The 26,339-nt window shown below is 44.8% G+C and overlaps 1 protein-coding gene across 6 annotated transcripts in view; it reads left to right on the forward strand.

The window, feature by feature from the left end:
- The window catches only part of KIF21B (kinesin family member 21B), a 714,596-nt gene that overhangs the window by 60,931 nt on the left and 627,326 nt on the right, over positions 1–26,339 (forward strand). For 3 of the 6 annotated variants that reach the window (XM_083173198.1, XM_083173196.1, XM_083173199.1), the window contains exons 2-5: positions 811–1,033; positions 1,272–1,454; positions 1,827–1,976; positions 5,435–5,566. In XM_083173198.1, coding sequence (XP_083029324.1) covers positions 811–1,033; positions 1,272–1,454; positions 1,827–1,976; positions 5,435–5,566 — 688 coding nt within the window. The remainder of the gene's footprint in view (positions 1–810; positions 1,034–1,271; positions 1,455–1,826; positions 1,977–5,434; positions 5,567–26,339) is intronic. The other 3 variants (XM_083173200.1, XM_083173201.1, XM_083173197.1) reach the window with 1 other exon arrangement.

Below are 26,339 nucleotides of genomic sequence, written 5' to 3' on the forward strand. Positions count from 1 at the left end.
CTGACACCTCAGCTCTCCACTCCCCAGCCCAGAATGATTAATGGATTCCCCCCTTCAAATAAGTTCCCTATGGGATGTCCTTCTCGGTGCCTCTTTAATTAACTACCTACTACAACCTAATTGCCATAATGCTGCCTTAAAAATAAAATAAGCCCTAAGCAGTTTCCATTTGTATGTGACATCTGTGAATAGAATATATTAATGTGTATTTGTACCTTCCCTAAACATCCCTCCCCCCCCCCTTTTCCCTCCCCCCCCCCCCCACCATCCTTAAAAAAAAAAAAAAAGTCGATTGTATTATGTGCAGCTTTGTTTATGAATAATCCCTGTCTTTTATTTGAAAATCTCAATAAAATTTAATATGAAAAAAAAAAAAAAAAAAAAAATAGACAAAGCCCTGCTTAGCACGATCATTCAGAACAAAGCATCATGGTACACCTGTAATGTGTGCAGAACCATCGTAATGAAGAATGCCGGTTAGCTTAATAGCCGGGACGCCCTGTGATCACAGGCTTTATTCTTACTTATTGTGTCATTTTGTATGCGTCAGGAGTCCTTGCGCTTTTTAGAAACATTATCATAATAAATCAAACCTTCAAAAGAGATAAAGTGAAGAAATTGCCCATAGCACCAATCAGCTTTTAGCTATAATTTATCTAGCAAATTACAGAAACTGATTGGTTGCTAGGGAAATGTCTCCAATTTATCTCTTTAGATGGTTTGATAAATCTCCCACTCAAACTTGCATAAATTGTTTATAAATATGTTTCTTGCTGCCATTTTAAATACTATTTTTATTTACCATTGTAGGATCCGTCCTCAAAGCAGTAAGGAACAGGTTGAAGGATGTCATATATGTACATGGGTTTACCCTGGAGAACCCCAGGTACTTCTGGGTAAGGACAAGGCCTTCACTTATGATTATGTGTTTGACACGGACACTGAACAGGTGAAAGTCTACGAAATTTGTGTACGTGGCCTTGTGGAGGGTTGCTTCCAGGGCTACAATGCAACCGTTTTGGCATATGGTCAGGTACATACCCCAAATATTCAGTTTAAAGTATCTTTATTTATGTTTTTATGTGTCTTATTTATTTCTGCTGTGTAATATATTCTCTATATTTTGTTTCTACAGTACTTCTTTTATTTAAATTTCTGTTGTAACTCTTTTCAGTCTTTTTGCTAAGTTCTCTCTGTCTTTTTATATCCTGCGTCTTTTTGTTCTTTTTACATTCAAACTGCTATTGCTCATGCACTTTTGACTATTACAGACAGGTGCAGGAAAGACACATACAATGGGAAGTGGATTTGACCTTGTGGTCAGCGATACAGAGCTCGGTATAATACCGCGTGCTGTCCACCAACTCTTCAGCACAATCCAGGAACGCACAGCTGCAGCTTGTGACAATGAGCAGCCTGAGCCCAGCTTCAAAGTCAGCGCACAATTTCTAGAGGTAGGCAAGATTGTAACTGTACATATAAGGCTATGAATGATACTCAGGGGCAGATTTATTAAGATCGGTGCAGTGATAAAGTGTCTGGTTTTTATCACCGGCCAATCAGCTGTGAAGTTACAGGCTTGGTTTGAAAAATGACAGGTACAGTAGGAGTTGATTGGCTGGTGATAAAAACCAGACACTTTATCACTTCCCCGCGCTTAATAAATCTACCCCACAGGGACATCTTTGCTCTAATTTTCTCCTTCCTTGTCCACCTCTCTCATTGACATTCATAATTTCTATCTTAATTTTTTTTCCACCACATATTTTATCCATTACCTTATATATTTTTGACTCCCATTTCTTCATCTTTAATTTCTCGATTAGTTATATAATGAAGAGATTCTGGATTTGTTTGATGTGTCCCGTGACCCAGACTCTCGGCATCGAAAATCTAACATTCGGATCCATGAAGATACAAGTGGTGGTATTTATGTTAGTGGAGCAAGTACTCGAAGCGTTAGTTCGGAAACAGAAGTGAGTAAGGATGTTTGCAACACAATCCTGTTTATGATCATGATCTACATATTATTAATCACCAGCAATCTCCAAATGTCTAAATCTATAAAAATGCCTACATTGCATGCCCAGTCTTTCTTTTATGAATAAGTTTACCCGGGATCTATCTTTATGTGTTCTTGGTATAAATTCATAATTTTCAAACCCAAAATATCCTGTGTACTAGATACCATACCATACATACACAAATTACATTAATAGTAGTATTACTGTAATTGTAAATTGTGGGGCCCCCCAGTTCATATGTGCTTTATTTTCACCTATCGCTCATCTCCGCCTTTGGAAAGGCAGCTATAACAGCTTTGCAACGTGCCCCAGGGATGCTATGGGTTCTGGGATCACACAGTAAGCACACAATAGCAATGTGCAAGCTCGCCTATTATTACATACACTGTAATTATACGTGTAAACTGTAACCACACTATGGGTGAGATTTAATAGGATGAGAGATTCAGAAAGTGAGAGATTTGGGAAGAAAACTCCAGGTTTTTTAAAGCGCTAATCATTTACACTGCAAAATCAAACTGGTTTTGCAATGTAAATGATTGGCACTTTAAAAAAACTGGAGATTTCTTCCCAAATCTCTCACTTTCTGAATCTCTCATTCTATTAAATCTCACCCTATGTACACTATGGGCCTTATTCTGGTTGATTCGCTCTGACACGTGCACGGATTCTTGCAAATGACCTAAACCCCGCCTTGTGAATGTTGAGCGCACCACCCATTAGCACACTGAAGTCGTTCACAAGGCTTGCGAACAGATGTTTTACATGAACATCCATTCAAATGCCATTGGGAACCTCCCCATCTTTCGATGGTCGTGACCATCGAATGATGGCGAAGGCGCACGCATATGTAAGGGTGGCCCAGACCACTCGTACATGAGCAAAGAAATGCAGGTAATTGGATATGCAGCTGACATCGTCTATGTCAGCTGTCCGTCCCCTGCACGTGCGTCACAAATGCATTACCATATGTACGCCTATCGTTTACTGGGAATGCCCATGAAACGCAGGGCGTACACATATGCTAATGGACCAGCCCAGCACCCCATGCCCCTCTCCACCCCCCGCTTGCAAGGCTGGGAATGTGCACTCAGCAAACCAGACTTCTTGCCGAGTTCGCACTAAGAGTGTAGACATGCACAGAAATGCTGCTGCGCATGCGCATACGCAAAACATCGGTCCCCCTTGCAAATTTGCGTCCGAGCGAATGAACCAGAATAAGGCCCTATATACAGGTAGAATTAACATCAAGGTACTTTTGGATCTAATATATGTAAGAAGAACTACACAAATCAAATCCTCCTGCCCCCAGACAGTGAATCATCTCAGGGAATATGTGCGTTAGGAGACTTCTGTTGGATGCTGGTTGCTTAAAAGGGGTGTTGGGATTCCGTGTTGCTGGTATCAACCTGCTTGGCCATGTTAGCCCTCTACCTGAAGGCGTAGGGCACCCTGGGAAGTCACCGCTTTTGGGTGGGTTGGGGTGGGGCATATCATCCGTGAAATAAATTTCCACCATTTGTTCAACACACATTTGAAGATTAATTTGTCTTGTTCCAGTGTTATATTAAAAATATCCTTGATATGTTTTTTTTAAAATGCCAATCAAATGCCAGCACATGAAGTAAAGGTGCAAGACTCCTCTTAGGAGGAGTCACGTAGGATACAAAATGTCAATAAAAAAAAAAATGCTGTCACCAGCTCTGAAAGTAAAAGTAATCTTCAAATAACAGTTATACATATTCTGTCAAATGGCACTACTATCTGACATTGCTGTTGTTTCACACTCTCCGGGAAGGGCATTTCCTGAATTCCCCAAGAAGTGAAAGGGAATTTTGGCATCCCCATATCTGCTTATTGCTGCTACTCAAACTGTTTGATCGTTGTCCAAATCTACAGCAGAACTGTTAAGCCCCATACACACTAGAAGATAAAGTGAAAGATATATTTTATTTTATCTTGTAGTGTGTATGCTGGATGTCGTTAACGATGTGCGCCACCGCATGTCATTAACGACCTGACAAGGGAGGTATATGTGAACGACGGTCATGTTTCAGACCGGAATTGGCTTGCTGGGTCACGCTGCTGCCAGTATTGGCGCTGGCAGGGCCGTCTAGTGTGTATGGGGCATATCACTTTCAATGGATGCTCTTATAGCCTGGTAATGCATGCTAACTCTTCTAGTTACAAAAAAATTGTAAATGAAAGAGCCTGTACACATTCTCACTGTCACGTGCATTAATGCTTGTTACGATATAATGAAGTTTTATGGGATCAAATACTAAATACATATACTTTGGTGCACTGATTATAATTTAAGACATGTCTCAAACATTCTGCTAAAAGTGTGGTCAAATTATTAGGTTTGATCCTTGTGATAGTACACTAATACTCCTTTCAGACAGCCAAGACAGCAATTCCCCGGCATTTGAAGCTCTAAGTTGTTTGGCGTGTGCTGTCAGACCCCCTTCACACAGAAGAGCAAATCTCCGGGTCTACAATTTAGACCCGGTAATTTACTCTGGGTTTTTGCCTGTGCAAAAAAGTCAACCCGGTCTCCAACCCTTGTCATTAGCAGATTGACCCCGATCACACAGAAAAGGGACCTGTGTATTTCATGAAATTCCCGGGTGAAACTCTTCTCCTGGGAATTTCAATTTCTGTGTGAAAAGGGTATTAGTAGAGAAGCAATCCTGGTACTTCTGTAGTTTCACGGCGCCAGTATGCGCCAGTATGCGGGGCTCGCTTTGCTCGCCCACGCTGCGGGCTCGGTGGCTCGCTACGCTCGCCACGCTATTTAAAATCCAACTCCATGCCAACATGGATAGTGGGGGTATGAACTATCCATGTTGGCATGGAGTTAAGTTACTTTTTTTGACATATTTCGTGGCGAGCGTAGAACCCGGAGGTAGCACGGCGCCATGCTGGCACCGTGAAACTACAGAAGTACCGCAATCCTCATACTAAATTTATGTATAAATAGAAAATAGCTCAATAGGAATACACTTTATTTTGACTTATGAGTTGTCTGAAAGCTTTCTTTCCTGAAAGACTGTAGTCGAGTTTGCTATATTGTTAACAAAAGAAACAAGCAGAATATATATCTCTAGAGAGCGCAAGAAACACTGAAAGATTTAGCTGTATAAAAATACAAATTTATTTAAACATGATTATCACATATATTACATTTAGTAAAAAATACACAATTGTACATTGATCCCTTGAATGAGTTAATAAACATAAAAAATGTAAAAAAGACTGTGTCCATTTGCCAATGTCTGTCAATATTTAATTTCCAAGGATACTGACAGACATTGGCAAATGTATTTTGTGATTTTTGGGTCCTTGCACTTTTTATATAAGCAGGTGCTTTGTTTAGTGTTTTCTATTAATTACTGTTTTGTTTTTAGCTTCTACAGCTCCTTAAGGAAGGAGCACTCTCCCGTACCACTGCCAGCACTCAAATGAATTCTCAGAGCTCACGTTCTCATGCAATTTTCACTATCCACCTGCACCAAACACGTGTTTCCGAGTCATGTCCGGTGAGTCATAAACAAAATTTTTTTTTACTTTTTCTTTGCTCACACGTTTAAAGTGTTTCATTTAATAATTCAGCTGTTATGAAGATGAGAAAAAAAGAAACATTTTAAGAAAGATTTGTATTTACAGTATGTTCCCACATCTACCCCAGTTCAGTTGCTGGGGATGTGACACTACAAATTGTATCATTGCACACAGCTGCTCAGTTTCACAATTTGTGCAACTGAAAGGTGAAAAATGCTTTAATTTAAAATTATATGAAAGAGGAAAATCTCTTACACAGTGGGGTACAAAAATGAAAGGCCCATACACACTAGGCGACTTTCAGCTGAAAATCGATCCAAACGGCTGATTTGAGCGATTTTCAGCTGAAAGTCGCCTAGTGCATACCCTCCAACATGACCCATTACATTCGGTACACAATGCTCTGTTCCTGGACTTCCCTCTTAATGTATGATTGCCATCACCTGTGTGGAACTAGGTAATTGACGAGAAGGGTGTTTCAACTCAGGTGACAGCACTCATATATTAACCCCTTCCCGACATTTGACGTAAGTTTACGTCATGGCCGGGATGTACTTCCCGACACATGGCGTAAATGTACGTCATGACTTTAAAGTGCCACCGCGTCTAGAGACGCGGTGACAGAGGGACGATGTCTGCTGTCCCTGACAGCAGACATCTTCCCTCATTGCCCGGGGGGGCAGCGATACACCCCCCCCCCCCCCGTTCGGCGATCGCTGTGATTGGCTGTTCAATGTGAACAGCCAATTACAGCGTTTTCTGTGTACCGGCGAATAACGTTCACCGGTGACACAGGGATCGGTGGTGATTGGTGCTGTAAAGTACAGCACCAATCACCACCGGGTGTAAGGGTGACACTGGTGTCACCCCACCTCACCCCACCTGCCCCCAAAAGGCTGTGATTGGTCCGTCGGTCCGACGGACCAATCACAGCCATTTCACCTCAGATGAAATAACGGAGACAGCCCTGCAGCCGCCATTCCGGTCAGGAACAGCGTGCAGAGCGGTCTCCGTGCCCATCTGTGCCCTATACTGACCTGATCGTTGGTGGCATCCGTGCTGCCAGCTCCTGGTGTGACTTCCTTGTGTTGCTGCTGCTGCTGCAGCAGCGTCATTGTGGCAGAGATTTAAATTGTGTGCTATTATTTTGTGCTATAATTTTGTATCTGCTCCCCCCTGCTGCCCCCCTTTTGTGCTGATCACTATAAACTAACTGATCAGCACCTTTTTTTGGGGTGCAGGTTTTTTTTTTTTTATATATACCCTGTCAGGTTGCACCCACAGTTGTGTGCCTGCTGCCCCTCACTGCTAATCAGTGTTGCATCACTGTGTTGCATCACAGTGTTGCATCACTGATCAGCAGTTTTTTTTTTTTGGAGAGTGCTGTGGGGTTTGGTTTTTACACCCACGGTGCTTTTGTGGGTGTCCTGTGGCTGCTGAGCACTGATCAGTGATGTACATCACTGATCAGCATTTTTGGCACAGGGTTGATCTAATTTTTTTTTTTTTTGATCAAATTTCTGTTGCCTTTGAGTCATCAGCAGTTTTTTTTTTGGAGAGTGCTGTGGTTTTTTTTTTTTTAATTGTTTTTACACCCACGGTGCTTTTGTGGGTGTCCTGTGGCCGTTGAGCGCTGATCAGTGACGTACATCACTGAACAGCATTTTTGGCACAGGGTTGATATAATTTTTTTTCAGCAGTTTTTTTTAATTGTTTTTTTTTGGAGAGTGCTGTGGTTTTTTTTTTTATTTCAATTTTCTTTATTCATTTTTTACAAAGAACAATACAAATATATGCGACTCGCGCACAGACAAGGAGCAACTACATTAAAATCCCTTTAGACATAAATACCCTTGTGAGATTGGTCTGGGAGACAGGGAGGGGGCGGGCCGATCCTTGGCTTATATAAAAAAAAAAAAAAAAAAAGGGGGGAGGGGGTGCATTTCATAAACCTATGTAGAATCCTTCGAACCCAAGTGTTAAATATTCCTATCAAAAAATATGTGAGGCACGAACCCTTATTGTGTACTGGTTTTAGTCAGGAGAGAGAAAAAAATAAATAAATAAATATATGTAGATTCCTTCAAACCCAAGTGTTAAATATTCCTATCAAAAAATATGTGAGGTACGAACCCTTATTGTGTACTGGTTTCAAAAAAAAAAAGGAGAGGAAAGTGCACTTCATAAACCTATATAAATTCCATCCATCCCGAGTGCTATGTGCTCCTGCCAAAATATGTATTCTCTTAAAAAATATCAAGTGTAAAGAAAAAATTTATACTTAAAAAATTATTACTTGTAACCCTACCCCACTTAGTCATCGGACCTATACATATGTAATCCTAAACCACATGAATTACGAACTACATCCAAGAGAGAATACCTTCAATTTTAATCTAACTCAAGACCTTTTTGCCTCTTCGAGTGTTTGGGCCCCCCTCATTGTCTCCCCAACCACAACCCACAATACATACACACCAAATCCCCATGAACAAGTTTACCATAACCCCCCTACCCCCGGCCTGGAACAAAGGACATAGTACAACCTTCTGTATAGCCCATATCTCACAGGTAGCTGCATCGATCCGCCTAAGAATGGTCGTTATAATTCACCCATACATCCCAGATCTGATGGAACTTTCTCTCCGTCGACCTAACCCGATGCAGAAATTTCTCATGGTCCATTGTACTATTCACAAGGTTAACCCAAGCCTCAAATGAAGGCCCCTCCTCTGCCATCCATTTCCTTGCGATACAGATTTTGGCTAGGGTACATAGAATAATTACCAAAAGCCATAGAGGCCTGTCCAGATCTGGTTCACCCTGTATAGATAATATGCATAACTTAGGGGTGCATGCCGACTTAGGAACCCCAATACCTTCCAAGGTCGTGATTACCTTGTCCCAGAGATGTTTTACTGTGGGACAAGCCCATATCATATGGAAAAAGGTCCCTTCATTCCTATTACACTTAGGACAGGTACTGTCGTTCCTCCCCCCGAACCTATGAATGCGAACTGGGGTTAGGTAAGTTCTGTGAATAATAAACAATTGTATTTGTTGGAATTTGACCTGCCCCGTTGCCTTCTGTATATTGGCCAGTGCTTCCTTCCATTCATCCATTTTAATCTCACCCAGATCCGACTCCCATTTAGTTTTCAATACTTCTAAGTTGTCTTTTCCAGATTCCTGTAGGAGAAGTTTATAACACTGGGCGATCCTATGCCTAGGCCTGGCCGTCTTGAGGAATTTTTTGGTTAAGGATTCCTCCATTATTGGGCTTCCAGATCTAAATTGAGCCCCCAGGGCGTGCCTAAGTTGGAAGTAGCGGTAACGGAAGTTATTGGGTAAATTAAATTCATCTTTTAATGACAAAAACGTCCGGACCCCTGCTGTGTCATACATCTGCCCAATTTCAACCAGGCCCCTTATCCCCCATACCTGGTATACCTGTAAATCTACCAGTTCTTTTAAACATCGGGCATTGTGTATGGGTGTTTCTGGGTCCAGTCCCCCGCTACCCAAGACAATCTCCACCCTATTCCAAATTGTTATGGCTTGTTTGACTATCGGGGGCCAATCATGCTGATTGTTCCCTGAAAGTAGAAGGTGCAGTGGTAAATGACCAGGGGACACTAGCTCAACCAGTGCTTCTATTAACTCCGTGTCCTGCCCCTTTTTTATCCATGACCCCAGAAAGTCCAACTGGGTAGCCAGATAGTATAGCCAGAAATCTGGCAAGGCCAGGTCACCTTCAGTCTTGGACCTGGTCATAACCTTCTGCCTGATCCGGACCCTTTTTTTGTTCCAGACCAGGGATGAGATAAGACCTTCAATTGTCCGGAACAAGTTCCGGGGGAGGTAAGATGGAGCGTGCTGGATAACATATAACAATTTCGGCTGTATCACCATTTTTACCAGGTTGACTCTACCCGTGACTGAAAGTGGCAGTCTGGACCATGACCCAATCTTAGCTTTTATATAATCTATCAAGGGGTTAATATTAAACTTAACAAAATCTGCTGTGTTTTTAGAGATGACTATGCCTAGGTATTGAAATCTCTCCACTATTTCCAAAGACATATCAGGGAGCTGCTCCGTTGGTGCTATGTTACCCAGGGGTAGGATACAGGATTTGTTCCAATTTATCCTCAACCCTGAGAACTCCCCGAACTGGTTTACTATTTTAAGAATCTCAGGTATGTCTCTCCCCAAGTTTCGTACAAACAGTAACACATCATCCGCATATAGTGCTATGCGGTCCTCCTTCCCTCCAACCATGAGACCCTGAATCTCTGTGCATGATCTAATTCTGCATGCCAAAGGCTCCATTGCAATAGCAAAAAGGGCCGGTGATAATGGGCAGCCCTGGCGTGTGCCTCTCTTTATAGCGAAACTAGGAGAGACATAGCTGTTTACCATCACTCTTGCTTTGGGATCTGAATATAGTATTTTCACCCAGTTAATGAAGATTGGTCCGATTCCTATCCACTCCAGCGCTTTCCAAAGGAACTCCCACTCAAGTGTATCGAACGCTTTAGCAGCGTCTAATGATATCACCCCAGGGGCCTCATTACCATCCTGGCATGCCTGTAGATGACAATACAGCCTTCTTAGATTGGATGTAGAGGACCTCCCTGGTATGAAACCTGTTTGGTCAGAGTGAATTATACGTCCTATAGCATTATTCAAGCGAGTGGCAAGGAGTTTGGCCAAAATCTTAACGTCGTTTGTTAGGAGGGAAATGGGCCTATAGGATTCTCTCAGGCTTGGGTCTTTACCTTTCTTAGGGAGATTAATTATAAGCGCTTCAGACATGGAAGGAGGCAATTTCTTTGCCTCATACATTTTGTTAAGAAGCCCCAAAAATCTAGAGGAAAAAAACAGAGTATTTTTTATAAAAATCCTGGGGATGCCGTCTGTGCCTGGAGCTTTCCCACTGGGGATAGTTCTAATTGCATGTTCTACCTCCTGCAGAGTGAACGGAGCATCTAACTTATGTTTAAGTTCCACTGATAATTTCAGCGGAGCCACCTGGGCTAGATAGGCCTGTATCTCCTCGGGGGACCTTTCCAATTTAGATTTATAAAGTGCTTGATAGTAATGGACAAAGCTCTGAACAATTTCCGGGGTTGAACTAATCGCCGCTCCCATCTCGTCCCGGATTTCCAGAACAGTTGTGGGGGGTTGTTCTACTTTTACTAAGTGGGCCATAAAACTTCCGGGCCTATCCCCTGTTACATATTTTTGATGAGTTACGAATATTTCTTTTAGCATGACTTTATCCTTCATCTTTATATTCCAGGACTTTTGGGCCTCTAACCATTCCTTTTTACTATCACTGGTTTTTTCCTGTAAATATTTCAATTCTAACTGTTTACATTTTTGTTCTAGTCTTAGCTCCTCTTGCTTATACGAAGCTTTCAGGCCAGCAATTTCCTTTATTAAGGAACCCCTAATGTAAGATTTAAATGCATCCCACACCGTATCGGTTGGTGCTGAACCCTCATTAAGGGCCAAAAAGTCCTCCCACAGCCCCTCTAGACGTGAAGCTGGTCCTAGCCTGGACAACCAGTAAGTATTCAGACGCCAATATACATACCCCCTTTGCCCTCCCGGGGCGAATGTAACTTCTAAGGGGGAATGGTCCGAGATGCCCCTGGCCCTGTAGACGGCTCCACAAATTTTGGGAAGACATTCCACAGTGGCCAGGGCCATGTCGATTCTCGAAAATACACCATGTGAACCAGAAAAACAAGAAAATTCCTTCACCTCCGGATGGCGCTCTCTCCAGACATCCCTCAGTCCCATCCCCCTGACCATTTGAGAAAATCCAGATTTTTGTCCTTCCCCAACAGGGTTTGACCCCCACCTGTCAATTCGTGGATCTAAAACGTTATCAAAATCACCAAGGATCATAGCAGGGGTATCTGGAGAGAGGGCCATATATTCCGCCACCTTCTTCATCACCTCATAGTTAAATGGGGGAGGAATGTAAACAGACATTAATAAGAATACAAATGTGTCCAACCTGCATTTTAAAAACACATATCGACCATATGGGTCTACAACCACCGACTCCACTGAAAACGGGATCCCTTTCCTCACCAAAACAGATACCCCTCTGGAGGCAGCGGTGAAAGTCGAGTGGTATGACCATCCGATCCATGCCTTTTTTAAAGATAGTACTCTGCTCCCCTCCAGATGGGTCTCTTGCAAACAAATAATATCCACCGCATATCTGCGAAGTTCCTTTAGAACTAGGGACCTTTTAAACTTGTTATTAAGACCCCTGACGTTCCACGTGAGGAGACTAAATTTCATTACCCCCATTCAACTTGTCTGGGCCTTTTTTCTATAGATAGTACGGGGCAGCCGCCTTCCGCATCCTGTCCCCTTCCTTGACCGGAGATAGTAAACCTGTTCACAACCCACCCCCCCCCCATCCCCACCCTCCCCCCACCCTGCATGCCACCCCCCCAACCAGACATGCCTAATCCCTATCCACCCAGCCCACTCACCCTCCCCCCCAAGCCCTCCCTGAGCTTGTGTAGGGGCAATCAATTTAATGGCCACCCAGTTGGGACTCTCTCCCGCTCATTATACACACAACAGTATCTTGATCCCCCCCGACATCAGCACAGTAACTTAACTGTTATAGCATACTTAGACATTGAAGTTGGCCGTAGCCAATCTCAAAGATCAACTACATTAACAATCCTGGCGACAATACAAGCAGCAATCTACTATCAACATTATGCAGAACAGGTCTCAATTAGGCCCCAATGGCTGAGATGCCGGGTAGTTCCTATCCAGCCAGTTATTAATTTCCTTGGGGCTCATAAAAAAGAGGGTTTTCCCCTCCTGAATTACTCTCAATTTGGCTGGGAAAATCATGGCATAATCCAGTTGCAATTCTCGCAATCTTCTTTTTGCTGCCACAAATTGAGCCCTGTCCTTTTGCACACCACGCGCATAATCAGGGAACACCGAGATTCTTTTGTTGTTCCAAGACAAAGGGCCTTTAGCACGACTCAGACGAAGGATTTGATCCCTATCGGGGTAATACAAAAATTTAGCAATGAGGGTTCGGTCTGGGGCTCCAGGAGGAGGGGGTCTCATTGGAACCCTATGAGCTCTTTCAATGGCGAAAAACCCCGAAAAGGCATCTTTCCCAAACACGTCAATCAGCCATTTTTGGAGGAACTGTTCAGGATTGGGGCCTTCCACATTTTCTGGAAACCCCAGAAATCTCAGGTTTTTGCGCCTTAGGCGCCCCTCTATATCGGTTAATCTGCTCTCCATATTGGCCGCTTGCTGCCCCATGGCCTCCACTTTCTGGGCCAAGGGAGTTACCAGATCTTCCAAAGCACAGGTGCGCTTTTCCACTTCCTTGGTCCGTTCTTTAATTTTTTGGACTGCCGTTCGCATAATGTCCAAGTCATCCTGGATTTTCCCAATCTGGGTCGCTAGACGGCCCTCACTGGCCGCTAGTGCGTCCAAGACTTTTTGAATAGAGAGTGAGTCTGTAGATTTCTCAGCTTCTTCAGGAGGGGTGACAGGGGGGTGCCTCCACCTTTCACTGAGGATGTTGGGGTAACAGGGCCCCTAGCGAATTTAGCCAGTTTGTTTGCGGCTGTGGTGTTTTGTGATTTCCCCATTTGCGGGCTAGATGGCAGGCCTGCTATGAGCGTACTGGAAACGTGTGGTTTTTTACTCAATTCACAGTCCCCCGGCTCCTATACTCTCACGGTAATACTGTTGCAGACCAAGAATATTGCACAATTACTACTGAGTCTGCCCTTTAAATTTCTCCTGGTCTGTTTCAACCAGCACTTGGGGAGTTCTGGCTTCCCCTATTTTCCCTTGCCAACCAGATACACTCAGTACTGTGAATTGATGTAGGCTTTGAGCAAGGGTATAAGCAAGGGTGTAAAGTCACTCGGTGCAGTCACGAATAGTCAGTGCCAGTATACCGCAGCACAATACTCAATGGGACTGAGCAAAGTATAACAGGGGTACAAGCAGGCTCCTCTTCGCCAAACAGATGCGCTCAGTACTGTGAATTGATGTGGGCTTTAAGCAGGGGCATAAGCAGAGGTATAATCTCACCAGGTGCGGCCACAAACAGTCAGTGCCAATATACCCCAGCACAGTATTCAATGGGACTGAGCGAAGTTTTAACGGGGAACAAGCAGGCTCCTCTTTGTAGACCAGATACACTCAGTACTGTGAATTAATATAGGCTTTTAGCAGGGTATAAGCAGGGGTATAAACTCCCTTGATGCAATCCCAAACAGTCAGTACCAATATACTGCAGCACCGTATTCAATGGGACTGAATGGAGTTTTAACGCCCCCCCCCGTGGTTTTTTTTTTTTAAATTGTTTTTACACCCACGTTGCTTTTGTGGGTGTCCTGTGCCCGCTGAGCGCTGATCAGTGACGGACGTTACTGACCAACATCTGTGCTCAATTTTTGGCGCAGGAGCTTTTTTTTTTTTTTTAAAACTTACACGTGTTAAAGCACTACATACACACTACATACCCCCCTTGTTGAAATAAAGTTTGTACCCCCCCCCCCCTACACTATAAACGTGTTGAAACACTACACTTAAAAATAATAAAAATGTCCCAATCATCGCAAAGACTGTTTTCAGCGGAGGAGCCATATGCCCTTCTTGCCTCTGACACTGACACAGCCAGTGAAGTAAGCGATGAATTGGCATTTGTCTTAAGCTCCTCTTCCTCCTCTAGTGATGAGGGACCCCCTCAAATACACCCCCGTAGAGCAGCTGAGACCCCCCCCCCCCCCCCCAATGATTGATCTCGTATGGACCCCACCACCAGACAATTTTGAGCCCCAGGTTCCTGAGTTTTTGGCCAACCCAGGAATCCAATTTGATAGTACAGGCCTCAAAGAAATTGACTTTTTCAAAGTCTTTTTCTCTGATGATTTTATAAATGTAATGGTGGACCAAAGTAATTTATATGCCCAGCAGTTTATTGCCCAAAACCCCACGTCATCATTTGCTAGGTGGACCCCTGTAGATGCAGTAGAGATGATGACGTTTTGGGGTCTGGTGTTACATATGGGCATAGTTAAAAAGCCAGAAATTAGGCAATATTGGAGTACAGATGTTCTGTACAGCACCCCACTTCATCGTATGGCCATGACCCGGTCTCGTTTTGAGACGATCCTTAAATTTTTGCATTACAACGATAATGCACAGTGCCCACCCAGAGATGATCCCACCTTTGACCGGCTATTCAAAGTCAGGCCGGTCATTGATCATTTCAGCGCCAAATTTGCTGAGATGTACATCCCCCAAAAATTCATTTGTGTGGACGAGTCACTTATACATTTTAAAGGAAGGGTTAAATTCCACCAGTACCTTCCCAATAAGAGGGCAAGGTATGGCATAAAAATGTATAAGCTGTGCGAAAGTTCCTCAGGGTACACCCACAGGTTTAGGGTATATGAAGGGAAGGACACAAGAATTGAACCGCCAGAATGCCCCCCCTCCCTCGTAGGTGTTAGTGGAAAGATTGTCTGGGATTTAGTGCACCCCTTCCTGGATAAAGGTTATCACCTCTATGTGTATAACTTTTACACCAGCATCCCCCTGTTTAAGGCCCTTGGTTCAAGAGGTACAGCAGCTTGCGGTACTGTGCGCAAGAACCAAAGAGGCCTCCCAAAAACGCACGTTGCCCAATTACTGAGAAAGGGTGAAAGCAGGGGAATATGCACCGAAAATATGTTGTTGGTCAAATATAAGGACAAGAGGGATGTCCTTATACTGACAACAATTCACGGAGACAGTACCACCTCCGTCCCTGTACGAGGTACCAGTACCCACACCTCAAAACCTATTTGTATCCTAGATTACAATAAGTACATGGGCGGAGTGGATCTTTCAGATCAGGTACTGAAGCCATACAGTGCCCTGCGGAAAACAAAAATATGGTACAAGAAGCTGGCCGTGTATACCATCCAGATGGCACTGTATAACGCTTACGTACTATTCCGTTCTACCAGCCAGACGGGGACATTTATGCACTTTCAAGAGGAAGTCATAAAGGGCCTAATATTTGGGAACCAGCAGGCAGAGGGCCCCAGTACTTCTAGTACTGGCCCCAGTACTTCTAGTACTGGCCCCCGTATTGTATCAGGGCAGCATTTTCCAAACAAAATCCCCTCCACTGGAAAAAAGGGCAGTACACAAAAAAGGTGCAAAGTTTGCTATAAAAAGGGAATACGAAAGCAAACTATTTTCCACTGTGAAACTTGCCCCGACAAACCCGGCCTATGTATGAAGGAGTGCTTTAAAATATACCACACATCTATGGATTATTAGGTTCATCATTTCACCGTGCTTCGGGGGTCTTGCTAATGCGATATAGCACCCACCATTCATTCCACCAGAATCTATGCTGCAAAATCCAAATATCACTCCTTCCCTTCTGAGTCCTGCCATGCACCCAAATGGTATTTTTTGGTCACATATGAGGCATTGCCGTACTCGGGAGAAATTGGGGCACAGATTTTGGGGTGCTTTGTCTCCTTCATTCCTTGTGAAAATGAAAAATTGAGCCAGAACTGCATTTTTGTGTAAAAAAATGTAATTTTTCATTTTCACAGCCCAGTTGTACCACAATTGGTGAAACCCCTGGGGGTTTGAAATGTACACTATACCCCTAGATGAATTCCCTGAGGGGTGTAGTTTGCAAAATGGGGTCACTTGTGGGGGGGTTCCACTGTATTGGTGCTTCGGGGGTCTTGCTAATGCAACATAGCACCCACCATTCATTCCACCAGAATGTGTGCTGCAAAATCCAAATATCACTCCTTCCCTTCTGAGTCCTGCCATGCACCCAAATGGAATTTTTTGGTCACATATGAGGCATTGCCGTACTCGGGAGAAATTGGGGCACAGATTTTGGGGTGCTTTGTCTCCTTCATTCCTTGTGAAAATGAAAAATTTTGAGCCAGAACTGCATTTTTGTGTAAAAAAAATGTAATTTTTCATTTTCACAGCCCAGTTGTACCACAATTGGTGAAACCCCTGGGGGTTAGAAATGTACACTATACCCCTAGATGAATTCCCTGAGGGGTGTAGTTTGCAAAATGGGGTCACTTGTGGGGGGGTTCCACTGTATTGGTGCTTCGGGGGTCTTGCTAATGCAACATAGCACCCACCATTCATTCCACCAGAATCTGTGCTGCAAAATCCAAAAATCACTCCTTCCCTTCTGAGTCCTGCCATGCACCCAAATGGTATTTTTTGGTCACATATGAGGCATTGCCGTACTCGGGAGAAATTGGGGCACAGATTTTGGGGTGCTTTGTCTCTTTCATTCCTTGTGAAAATGAAAAATTGAGCCAGAACTGCATTTTTGTGTAAAAAAATGTAATTTTTCATTTTCACAGCCCAGTTGTACCACAATTGGTGAAACCCCTGAGGGTTTGAAATGTACACTATACCCCTAGATGAATTCCCTGAGGGGTGTAGTTTGCAAAATGGGGTCACTTGTGGGGGGGTTCCACTGTATTGGTGCTTCGGGGGTCTTGCTAATGCGACATAGCACCCACCATTCATTCAACCAGAATCTGTGCTGCAAAATCCAAAAATCACTCCTTCCCTTCTGAGTCCTGCCATGCACCCAAATGGTATTTTTTGGTCACATATGAGGCATTGCCGTACTCGGGAGAAATTGGGGCACAGATTTTGGGGTGCTTTGTCTCCTTCATTCCTTGTGAAAATGAAGAATTTTGAGCCAGAACTGCATTTTTGTGTAAAAAAAATGTAATTTTTCATTTTCACAGCCCAGTTGTACCACAATTGGTGAAACCCCTGGGGGTTAGAAATGTACACTATACCCCTAGATGAATTCCCTGAGGGGTGTTGTTTGCAAAATGGGGTCACTTGTGGGGGGGTTCCACTGTATTGGTGCTTCGGGGGTCTTGCTAATGCAACATAGCACCCACCATTCATTCCACCAGAATCTGTGCTGCAAAATCCAAAAATCACTCCTTCCCTTCTGAGTCCTGCCATGCACCCAAATGGTATTTTTTGGTCACATATGAGGCATTGCCGTACTCGGGAGAAATTGGGGCACAGATTTTGGGGTGCTTTGTCTCTTTCATTCCTTGTGAAAATGAAAAATTGAGCCAGAACTGCATTTTTGTGTAAAAAAATGTAATTTTTCATTTTCACAGCCCAGTTGTACCACAATTGGTGAAACCCCTGGGGGTTTGAAATGTACACTATACCCCTAGATGAATTCCCTGAGGGGTGTAGTTTGCAAAATGGGGTCACTTGTGGGGGGGTTCCTAACTTTTAGCATCTTATGGTGCCTAGAAACCTACATGGTGCCTAAAAAATAATCTCATAAAAAGGAGGCTCTAAAATCAAGTAGGTGCTCCTTCTATTATGAAGCCTGTGGTTTGGTCAACGTGCACACTAGGGCCACATATAGGATATTTATGAAAACAAAAGAATTGGGGGAATCAATTTTTAGTCACATTTCTCTAGTAAAATCTACTGTGTTCCTTAGAAAAATGTATTAAAATTGAAAATCTGCTAAAAAAATGAAATTTTGAAATGTCACCTACACTTTGTTTTAATTCCTGTGAAACACCTAAAGGGTTAACAAACTTCCAAAATGCTGTTTTGAATACTGTGAGGGGTGCAGTTTTTGAAATGGCATCATTTATGGGGGTGTCTCACATACAAGTCCCTCAAAGTCACATCAGAACTGAACTGGTCCCTAAAAAAATCAGTGTTTGAAATTTTCTTGAAAATTTGAGAATTTGCTATTCATATTTTAAGCCTCCTAGTGTCCAAAAAAAATAAAAGGAGGTTGAAATAATGATGGAAACATAAAGTAGACATATGGTCTATGTTAGTTATTAACTATTTTGAGTGGTATGATTATTTGTCTCACAAGCAGAAAATTTAACATTTTGAAAATTGCTAAATTTTCAATTTTTTTACGACATTTTGGTATTTTTCACAAAAAAACACAGACTGTATCGACCAAAATTTACCACTAACTTGAAGTACAATGTGTCACGAGAAAACAGTCTCAAAATCACTGGGATAAGTAAAAGCAAAAAAAAGTTATCCCCACTTAAGTGATACATGTCAGATTTGAAAAAAAGGGCTCTGTCAGGAAGGCAAAAACAGCCTGCGGCGGTAAGGGGTTAAGAGGGAAGTCCAGGAACAGAGCATTGTGTACCGAATGCAATTGGTCATGTTGGAGGGTATGCTAGTGTGTATACCCCACTGACAGCCAACTGGCGATGATGCACGTTCCCGCATCATCGCCAGCGAGGTGGGCAGTCTGCTGGTTTTACCAGCACGTCTAGCATTGATAGCTGGTTTTTCAGCCATCATCGCTAGGTGTGTACGCAGCACACCGCCCCGCTCCCTCCCTCCCCTCCTCCCCCCTACCCTGCTCCAGATCATACTCACCACCGTCATCTCGCTCGTACGCGCCACTCCGTCAGGCTGGCTGGCTCGCTCCAGACAGAGGCTGTTCCCTCCGTCCGGCCAGCAATGTATATATTATTGCTGGCACAGGCCAGTAATGTATATATATTACTGGCACCAGTGGGCACCAATGATAATTTTTAGTCAGTAATATATACATTGCTGGCACAGGCCAGCAATGTATATATTACAGGCACCACTGGGCACCAATGATTGCTTATTAGCCAGTAATATATACATTATATATAACTGGGGTACTTGTTTCAGAGCAGGGCGCCCACTACGCAAATAGCTTAGAGTGCTATTCAGCGTAGGGAAATTGCATCGCACACATCGCACGGCAAAAACATACCATGCAATGCGATACGATTTTCCATAGTAATTTATTCACTGCTCTGCCAGTCAATAAATTACATGCATGGTACCCGATAAAATTGTATACAATAGTATACAATTTTGTGCTTTTTGTATGCGATGCGATACGATGACTATCATTAAAATGACAAAAAGTCATTTTGTGTAGTTATAAGTTTACATGGTATTTGTACATTAAATATGACATATAATGTCATTTTGTACTGTGATTTTTAAGCCCCCCACTCCACACCCATGGAGTATCCATGCTACCCCTAAGCATACAGCCACCTCCCCACTATCACGCCACCTCGAATCGTGGCGAGCGCAGCGGAACACGTCCTCCGACCTTTTCATACCCCCACTATCCACGTCGGCGTGGAGTTGATTTTATAAAGTGTGGTGAGCGCAGCAAGGCGAGTGGACGCGGATTACTTTACATGTATTCCGCATCCCCTCGCGGGGCTCGCAGCACTCACCACGCTTCGGTGGCTCGCTGCGCTCGCCACACTATGTAAAGTCAACTCCAAGCCGATGTGGATAGTGGGGGTATGAAAAGTTAGGAGGACGCGTTCCGCCGCCCCTCGCGCTTCGGAGTGACGTGGATAGTGGTGGTGTTTTATGAACACATTCACCCCCGCAAAATCATGCAACTGACACAGTAAGGATGACATGTCTTGAATAAGAATAATTATTTAGTTAAATAAGTAAGAATCAATGAAATAACACGTAATGTCCTCATAATCAAATAATTTAATTGTCCTTCGGTAACAGTGTCAAGGCGTGGAGGATACGGGTAAAAGGGTCATCCCAACTCAAATTTTTACGCCACATGAATTCCTCGAGGTAAGACTGTAACGTGCCTGGCGGTGCCCCGATGACATTTATTGCGTCATTTACACTCGCCCCACATCCTTTCAATGTTCTGCGTATGGACCCCCATTGACCCCCAATGATGGGTCTATAAAATTGTCCTGGGCGTGGTCGTATCCGGCCAATTGCAGCTGCTGTGTGCTGTACGCCCTCCAACAGTCCGTGTATATTGTCGTCCCAGGCTCCACAGTGTCAATGTGCTGGCATCACGGATGCCCACCTTCGTCAGGATACACTGCCCTGTTTCCCGGCAGATTCCCCCAAATACCCACTGCTGGGGTAACATGCGGCCTACATTGGATTGCCTCCTGACAAATACGGTCTCGTCCACCTCCATTATCCGGTCTGGCCCACCGATACGGCGCTGCGGCTGCGCCAGTAGATCCATCAGGCAGGCCTCCCGCATCCACTTATTGTAGAGTAATGTACTCTTCTTTAACATATCCAGCTGCTGCTGGCAGTACTCCACGAGGTCATCTCCTGAGCCCAGGAGTAGATGAACCTCACCAATGTGAGGAAGGGTAAGCGACACCCAGGGAAAAAGGCTTGCCTTTAGCCGACAAACCTTTACATTGCACCGCCACATACCTTCCTTTAGGCTCAACCGCATAGTATGCCCATTGTCACAATTCACCGCCACCGGCAAAAGATGATGACGCTGAAAGAATTCTATTGCCTCAACCTCCGTCACCGGCAAAGAAAACAGATTCAGCGCAGATGCCATTTCAGCCCAAATAAGCAAATCACCAGTCGAAATAACCAAATCACCAGGAATAAATCACTAGCTCTCAAATGCACGTCCTTTCCTCTCACAAAATCACTTCAGAGTGATTTCTGTGAGGATGTGACAGGGGGTGGGATTACCAGTGAGCCAGAGAGCGGGAGACAGTGAGCGGGAACGGGAGTGACTGAAATCGCATCGCACGCATCGCATGTCACTATATAGCGGCATGTGATGCGATGCGATTTCACTACGTTAGCGTACATAGAAAATCTGGGCACCATGCTAGGAAACAAGTGCCATAACTGGCACCACTGCCCACCAATGATTTATTTATTAGCCAGTAATATATACATAGCTGGCACAGGCCAGCTATGTATATATTACTGGCACCACTCGCACCAATGACTTACTTAATAGCCAGTAATATATACATAGCTGGCACAGGCCAGCAATGTATTTATTACTGGCATTACTGGCCACCATGGTTCATTTTCATTTTGGAGGCGGAACGTCCGCTCACCTTGCCCTGCTGTCTGTCCCTGCCTGCATTGTTAAAGGAGACAGCCTGCAGAGCGGTGGTAAACCCGGCTGTCTCAGAGCAGGTCCAACCATCCGCTGTGTGGCTATTTCGAATGACACGCCTGCTTGCAACTTGCGAGCCACTGTTGGCTGATTGTCGCGGACAGATGGACCTACTCTGAGACAGTCGGATTTCCCCACCACTCTGCCCGGCGGTCTCCTTTAGTGATGCAGGCAGGGACAGACAGCAGGGCAAGGTGAGCTTAAGGAGGCAGAACCGCACAGTGCAGTGCACATACCATGTTACCCCTGGCACCGTGCATGTTACCCCTGGCATCGTGCATGAAAACCCTAGCAATGAGCATGTAGGTAAACGGAACTTATGTTGCATTATATGTAATGGGCATTACGGTGTGTGGCATTTGTGTAATGGGCATTACGGTGTGTGGCATATGTGTAACGGCATTACGGTGTGTGGCATAATGTGTAATGTGTATTACAGTATGTGGTATATGTGTAATGGGCATTACGGTGTGCATAGTCCCCTGTCCCACATAGCCATGCCTTAAATTTTTCGCAGGCCAGCAATGTTTATGTTACCGCTGCTACTGCCCCCCCCCCCCCAATGTATATTTTGTTATGGCGTAACGTATACATTGCTGTTGCAAGTGAATGGATTTTCTCCCTACGTGCACAGCTGCAAATGAAATGTTGGGCTCTGAATATATGCAGCCCAGCAATCAGTTCTGAATCAGGCACCAAGAACAGGAATGCACTGAATAAAATGGCCTCTGCTCCTGCCTTTGTAATTCTCTCCATGCGGCACTTTCAGCTTCACCAGATGAGGCTGCCTGGACTCCGGAGCATCCCTGAACTGGCTTCACGCAGGTGAGGGTCATGGGGGATGGGCTCTGCGTTATGGCGGCAGATATTTTATGCGGAGCTTGCAAGCTGAGCTCCTTATTGAAAAAGGACAGCAGCTTGTCACAGGACTATTCCAAGTGGTCCCCATACGAAGGGGAGACACTAGGAAGGAGGAAATCCAGCAGTGGGAGCGGCTACTGGGGGTAGTTTGGCGCCAAAAGTCCACAGACCCCGCAGCAGCAGGGACAGTTGGTCTCTTCCCTCACTATGCTTGGCGCAGCTTTGGAAAAAGCTGACTGCGGAGCTGAAGCGCTGTTTTCTGGCTGAGTGGTTTATTTCCTGGGCATCATTTCCCCCTTCATCTGGAGGAGATTTCCGGAGCTTCAGACAGATAAGTGGCTGTGATATACATTGACTCTGTATATAACGCCTGTCATTGTGCACTGTGTGAAATTTATTTATCATGTCAGAGCAACAGTCTGTAGCTTTGGGGGAGGGAGCCCCATTTACATTGAGCGCGTGCAGTGTTTGTGCACTTCAAATTTCCCCTGAACAGATGACCAAAGGGGGATTGTGCCCTGCTTCCGCAGTTGTGAGACCCGTGGGCAGTGTACCCCAGAGGTAGAGCAAACGGAGCCTGCGTGGGCCAGTGCCCTGGGCAGGTCAGTTAATGCCTTAGTGCAGTTGTTGGACAGACAGAGAGATGTTGTGGTATCTTCCCCTAAACCTATGTCATCTTCTCAACAGTCCTCAGGCTCCTTGCCTCTTACCCAAGCAGATTCTGGTCTATTGCAGGTGATGCAGGATACTGCTAAGGGTATTAGCAGATTTAATGCTCTGCTTGATAGATTTGACAATGATTCCAAAGGGACTCCTAAGCAGTCTTATTCGGTCCCTCTGCTGGCAGTTGATTCAGAGGAGGAAAGAGGATGCACGTCAGATATTCCCTGGGAGCAGGGTGATGATTCTGAGGACACCTTGACCCCTGGGGTGGAGGATTTGATTGCTGCTGTTAAGCAGGCCTTGAATTTGTCTGATGAGGACAAGACTAATTTTAAAGGGGTGTTTAAGAATCAACGTAGAGAGGTTGTTACCTTCCCGGCAGATGAAGGTTTACAGGATCTTTTAGAAGGGGCTTGGAAAATGCCCGATAAGAGGCTCCAGATGCCGAAATGGTTTTTGAGTCTTTATCCTATGCCTGAGGTGCATACAGACCTCTGGGAGAAAGTACCTGTGGTGGATGCTTCAGTAGCCAGGCTTTCAAAAGCTACTGTGCTCCCGGTCCAAGGGGGTGCGGCTTTTCAGCACCCCGTGGACAAGAAGCTGGAAGGAAACCGTAAGGCTATATTTGAGGGGGTGGGGGTTTACACTCAGGCCCCTCATAGCGTCAGCTTGGGTTTCAAAAGCCATGATTGTATGGGCTCGCAGTTTGTGCACCATGGTGCATGCAGACCCGGGTGTTTTGCTGCTTGCTGAAAAGTTAAAGGCAGCTGCTGAGTATGTCCTAGAGGCGGAGGAAGAAGCGCTCAAGATGGCTTAAAAGTGTCCACCGTCTCGGTTAATGCCAGGAGAGTCCTGTGGCTAAAAGCCTGGGAAGCGGATAATGAGTCCAAAAAGGCCTTAGAGGCATTGGCTTTTAAGGGCAAGCTGCTGTTTGGCTCCGAGCTGGAGGAAATTATAAAGCAGGCCACATGGGGCAAAAGTACCTTTCTCCCTGCTCTGTCAGCAAAGCAGTCTTCAAAATTTTCGGCCGTCCTTTCAGCCCTCCCCTAGAGGAGGTGCATCCTTTCGAGGACAGTCTTTCAGGGGTAAATTCCAGTCCAGTAAAGGAAAGGCCCCAAAATCTAGATTCGGCTCTTTCCATAAGAAACCGAACACCAAAGGTGATGAAAAGCCCTCGGCATGACTGCCTGGGAAAGCCCCCATCTGTTTTCAGAGTGGGGGGTTGTCTGTTAAGGTTTTCGGAAAGCTTTGGCCTTGTTGGATCAGGATCCTTGGGTGTTAGACATTGTCTCACAGGGATACAAAATCCCTTTCAGGGGTCTTCCTCCAAGAAGATTCTTACCCACACCACTCCCAAAGGAGTCACAACTCCGAACCGCTCTTTTTTGGGGGCTGCTCACTCACTTCTAGAAAAATGAGTGGTGATTCCGGTGCCTCGGGAGGAATGAAAAAAGGTTTTTATTCCATTCTATTCATTTTTAGTGCCCAAGCCAGACGGTACCTTCAGACCAATCCTAAATCTAAAATCATTAAATCTCCACCTGTGGGTAGAGCACTTCAAGATGGAGTCTCTGCGGTCTGTGCTTCTCAGCCTAGACCAGTGAGAATTTTTGACGTCCATGGACATCCAGGATGCATATTTGCATGTCCCAATTCACCCGGAGCATCAGGCTCTTCTAAGGTTTGCAATAGGGGACCGGCATTTCCAATTCCAGGCGTTGCCCTTTGGACTGGCTACGGCTCCAATGGTATTCACGAAGATCATATTGGTAATGGCGGCATTCTCACAGGGATACAAAATCCCTTTCAGGGGTCTTCCTCCAAGAAGTCTCAGGGGCTGGGGAGCAGTTGTCCTAGACCTGAGGCTTCAAGGCCTGTGGACTACAGTGGAGTCAGCTCTCCCAAAAAAATATTCTGGAGCTTCGGGCTGTTTGGAAGGCCTTATCCCTGGCGGAAGACAGGCTGAGGGGTCTTTCCATAAAGATTCAGTCGGACAACGCCACGGCTGTGGCATACCTGAATCATCAGGGCGGCATACGCAGAAAACTGGCTATGTGGGAGGTGTCGCGGATTCTCTTGTGGGCGGAGCAGAATGTTCCAGCCTTATCTGCAATATTCATACCAGGTGTGAGGAATGTGGAAGCCGATTTCTTGAGCAGGGAAGAGCTGCTAGAAGGGGAATGAACGTTGAATCCACAGATCTTCCAACAGATTGCATCTCGTGGGGGCTCCCGGAGGTGGTATTATTGGCGTCCAGGTTCAACCATCAGGTTCCCAAATTCTTCTCCAGGACAAGGGATCCTCTGGCGTCAGCTGTGGATGCAATGACCGTACCCTGGACAGGGATTCTGGCATACATTTTCCCACCGTTTGATGATTGCCAGGGGATTCCAGTAATACTGATAGCTCCAGATTGGCCAAGGAGGTCTTGGTACTTGAGTGTTCGGAAACTATCAGTAGAGTCGTGGCGTCTGCGTCTGCCTTAAAGACCAGACCTACTAAGTCAAGGGCCGTTTTTTCATCAGGATTTAGCTCGGCTAACTTTGACGGCTTGGCTATTGAAACTGCCATTTTAAAGAGCAAAGGCTTTTCTGAAGCGGTTGTGAATACCAGAAAGTTGATGTCTTCGACTAACTACTATAGGGTCTGGAAGACATATATTAGGTGGTGTGAGCGCCAGAAGTCTCATAGTCCAGATTTCGGCTTTCTAAATTGCTTGAATTCCTTCTGGATGGTTTTTCTTCAGGGCTGAGTCTCCAGTCTCTTAAAGTACAGATATCAGCTCTGTCGATTTTCTTTCAGAAGAGGGTGGCTGTGCTTCCGGAGGTACAAACCTTCCTTCAGGGAGTTTCTAGATTAAAACCACCATACAAACAACCAGTGGCACCCTGGGATTTGTCTTTGGTGCTGGAGATTCTTCAAAAGCCTCCTTTTGAACCGTTAAGGTCGGCTGACCTCAAATTTCTCACTTGGAAGTTAGTGTTTTTGTTGGCTGTTTCCTCTGCAAACACAGTTTCGGAGTTGGGAGCATTGTCTTGTAAGCCTCCTTTCTTAATCTTTCATGATGATAGGGCTGTTCTGAGCAGGGCTGTGGAGTCGGAGTCGGAGGAAATTTTGAGTACCTGGAGTCTGAGTCGGCAAACAATGCAAAATTATAATTAATGACTTCTCTACTGTAAGAATAAAGACCAATGCATGCA

Source organism: Crinia signifera, chromosome 2 (assembly GCF_055691185.1).
Source record: "Crinia signifera chromosome 2, ASM5569118v1, whole genome shotgun sequence".
Classification (NCBI taxonomy): Eukaryota; Metazoa; Chordata; class Amphibia; order Anura; family Myobatrachidae; genus Crinia; species Crinia signifera.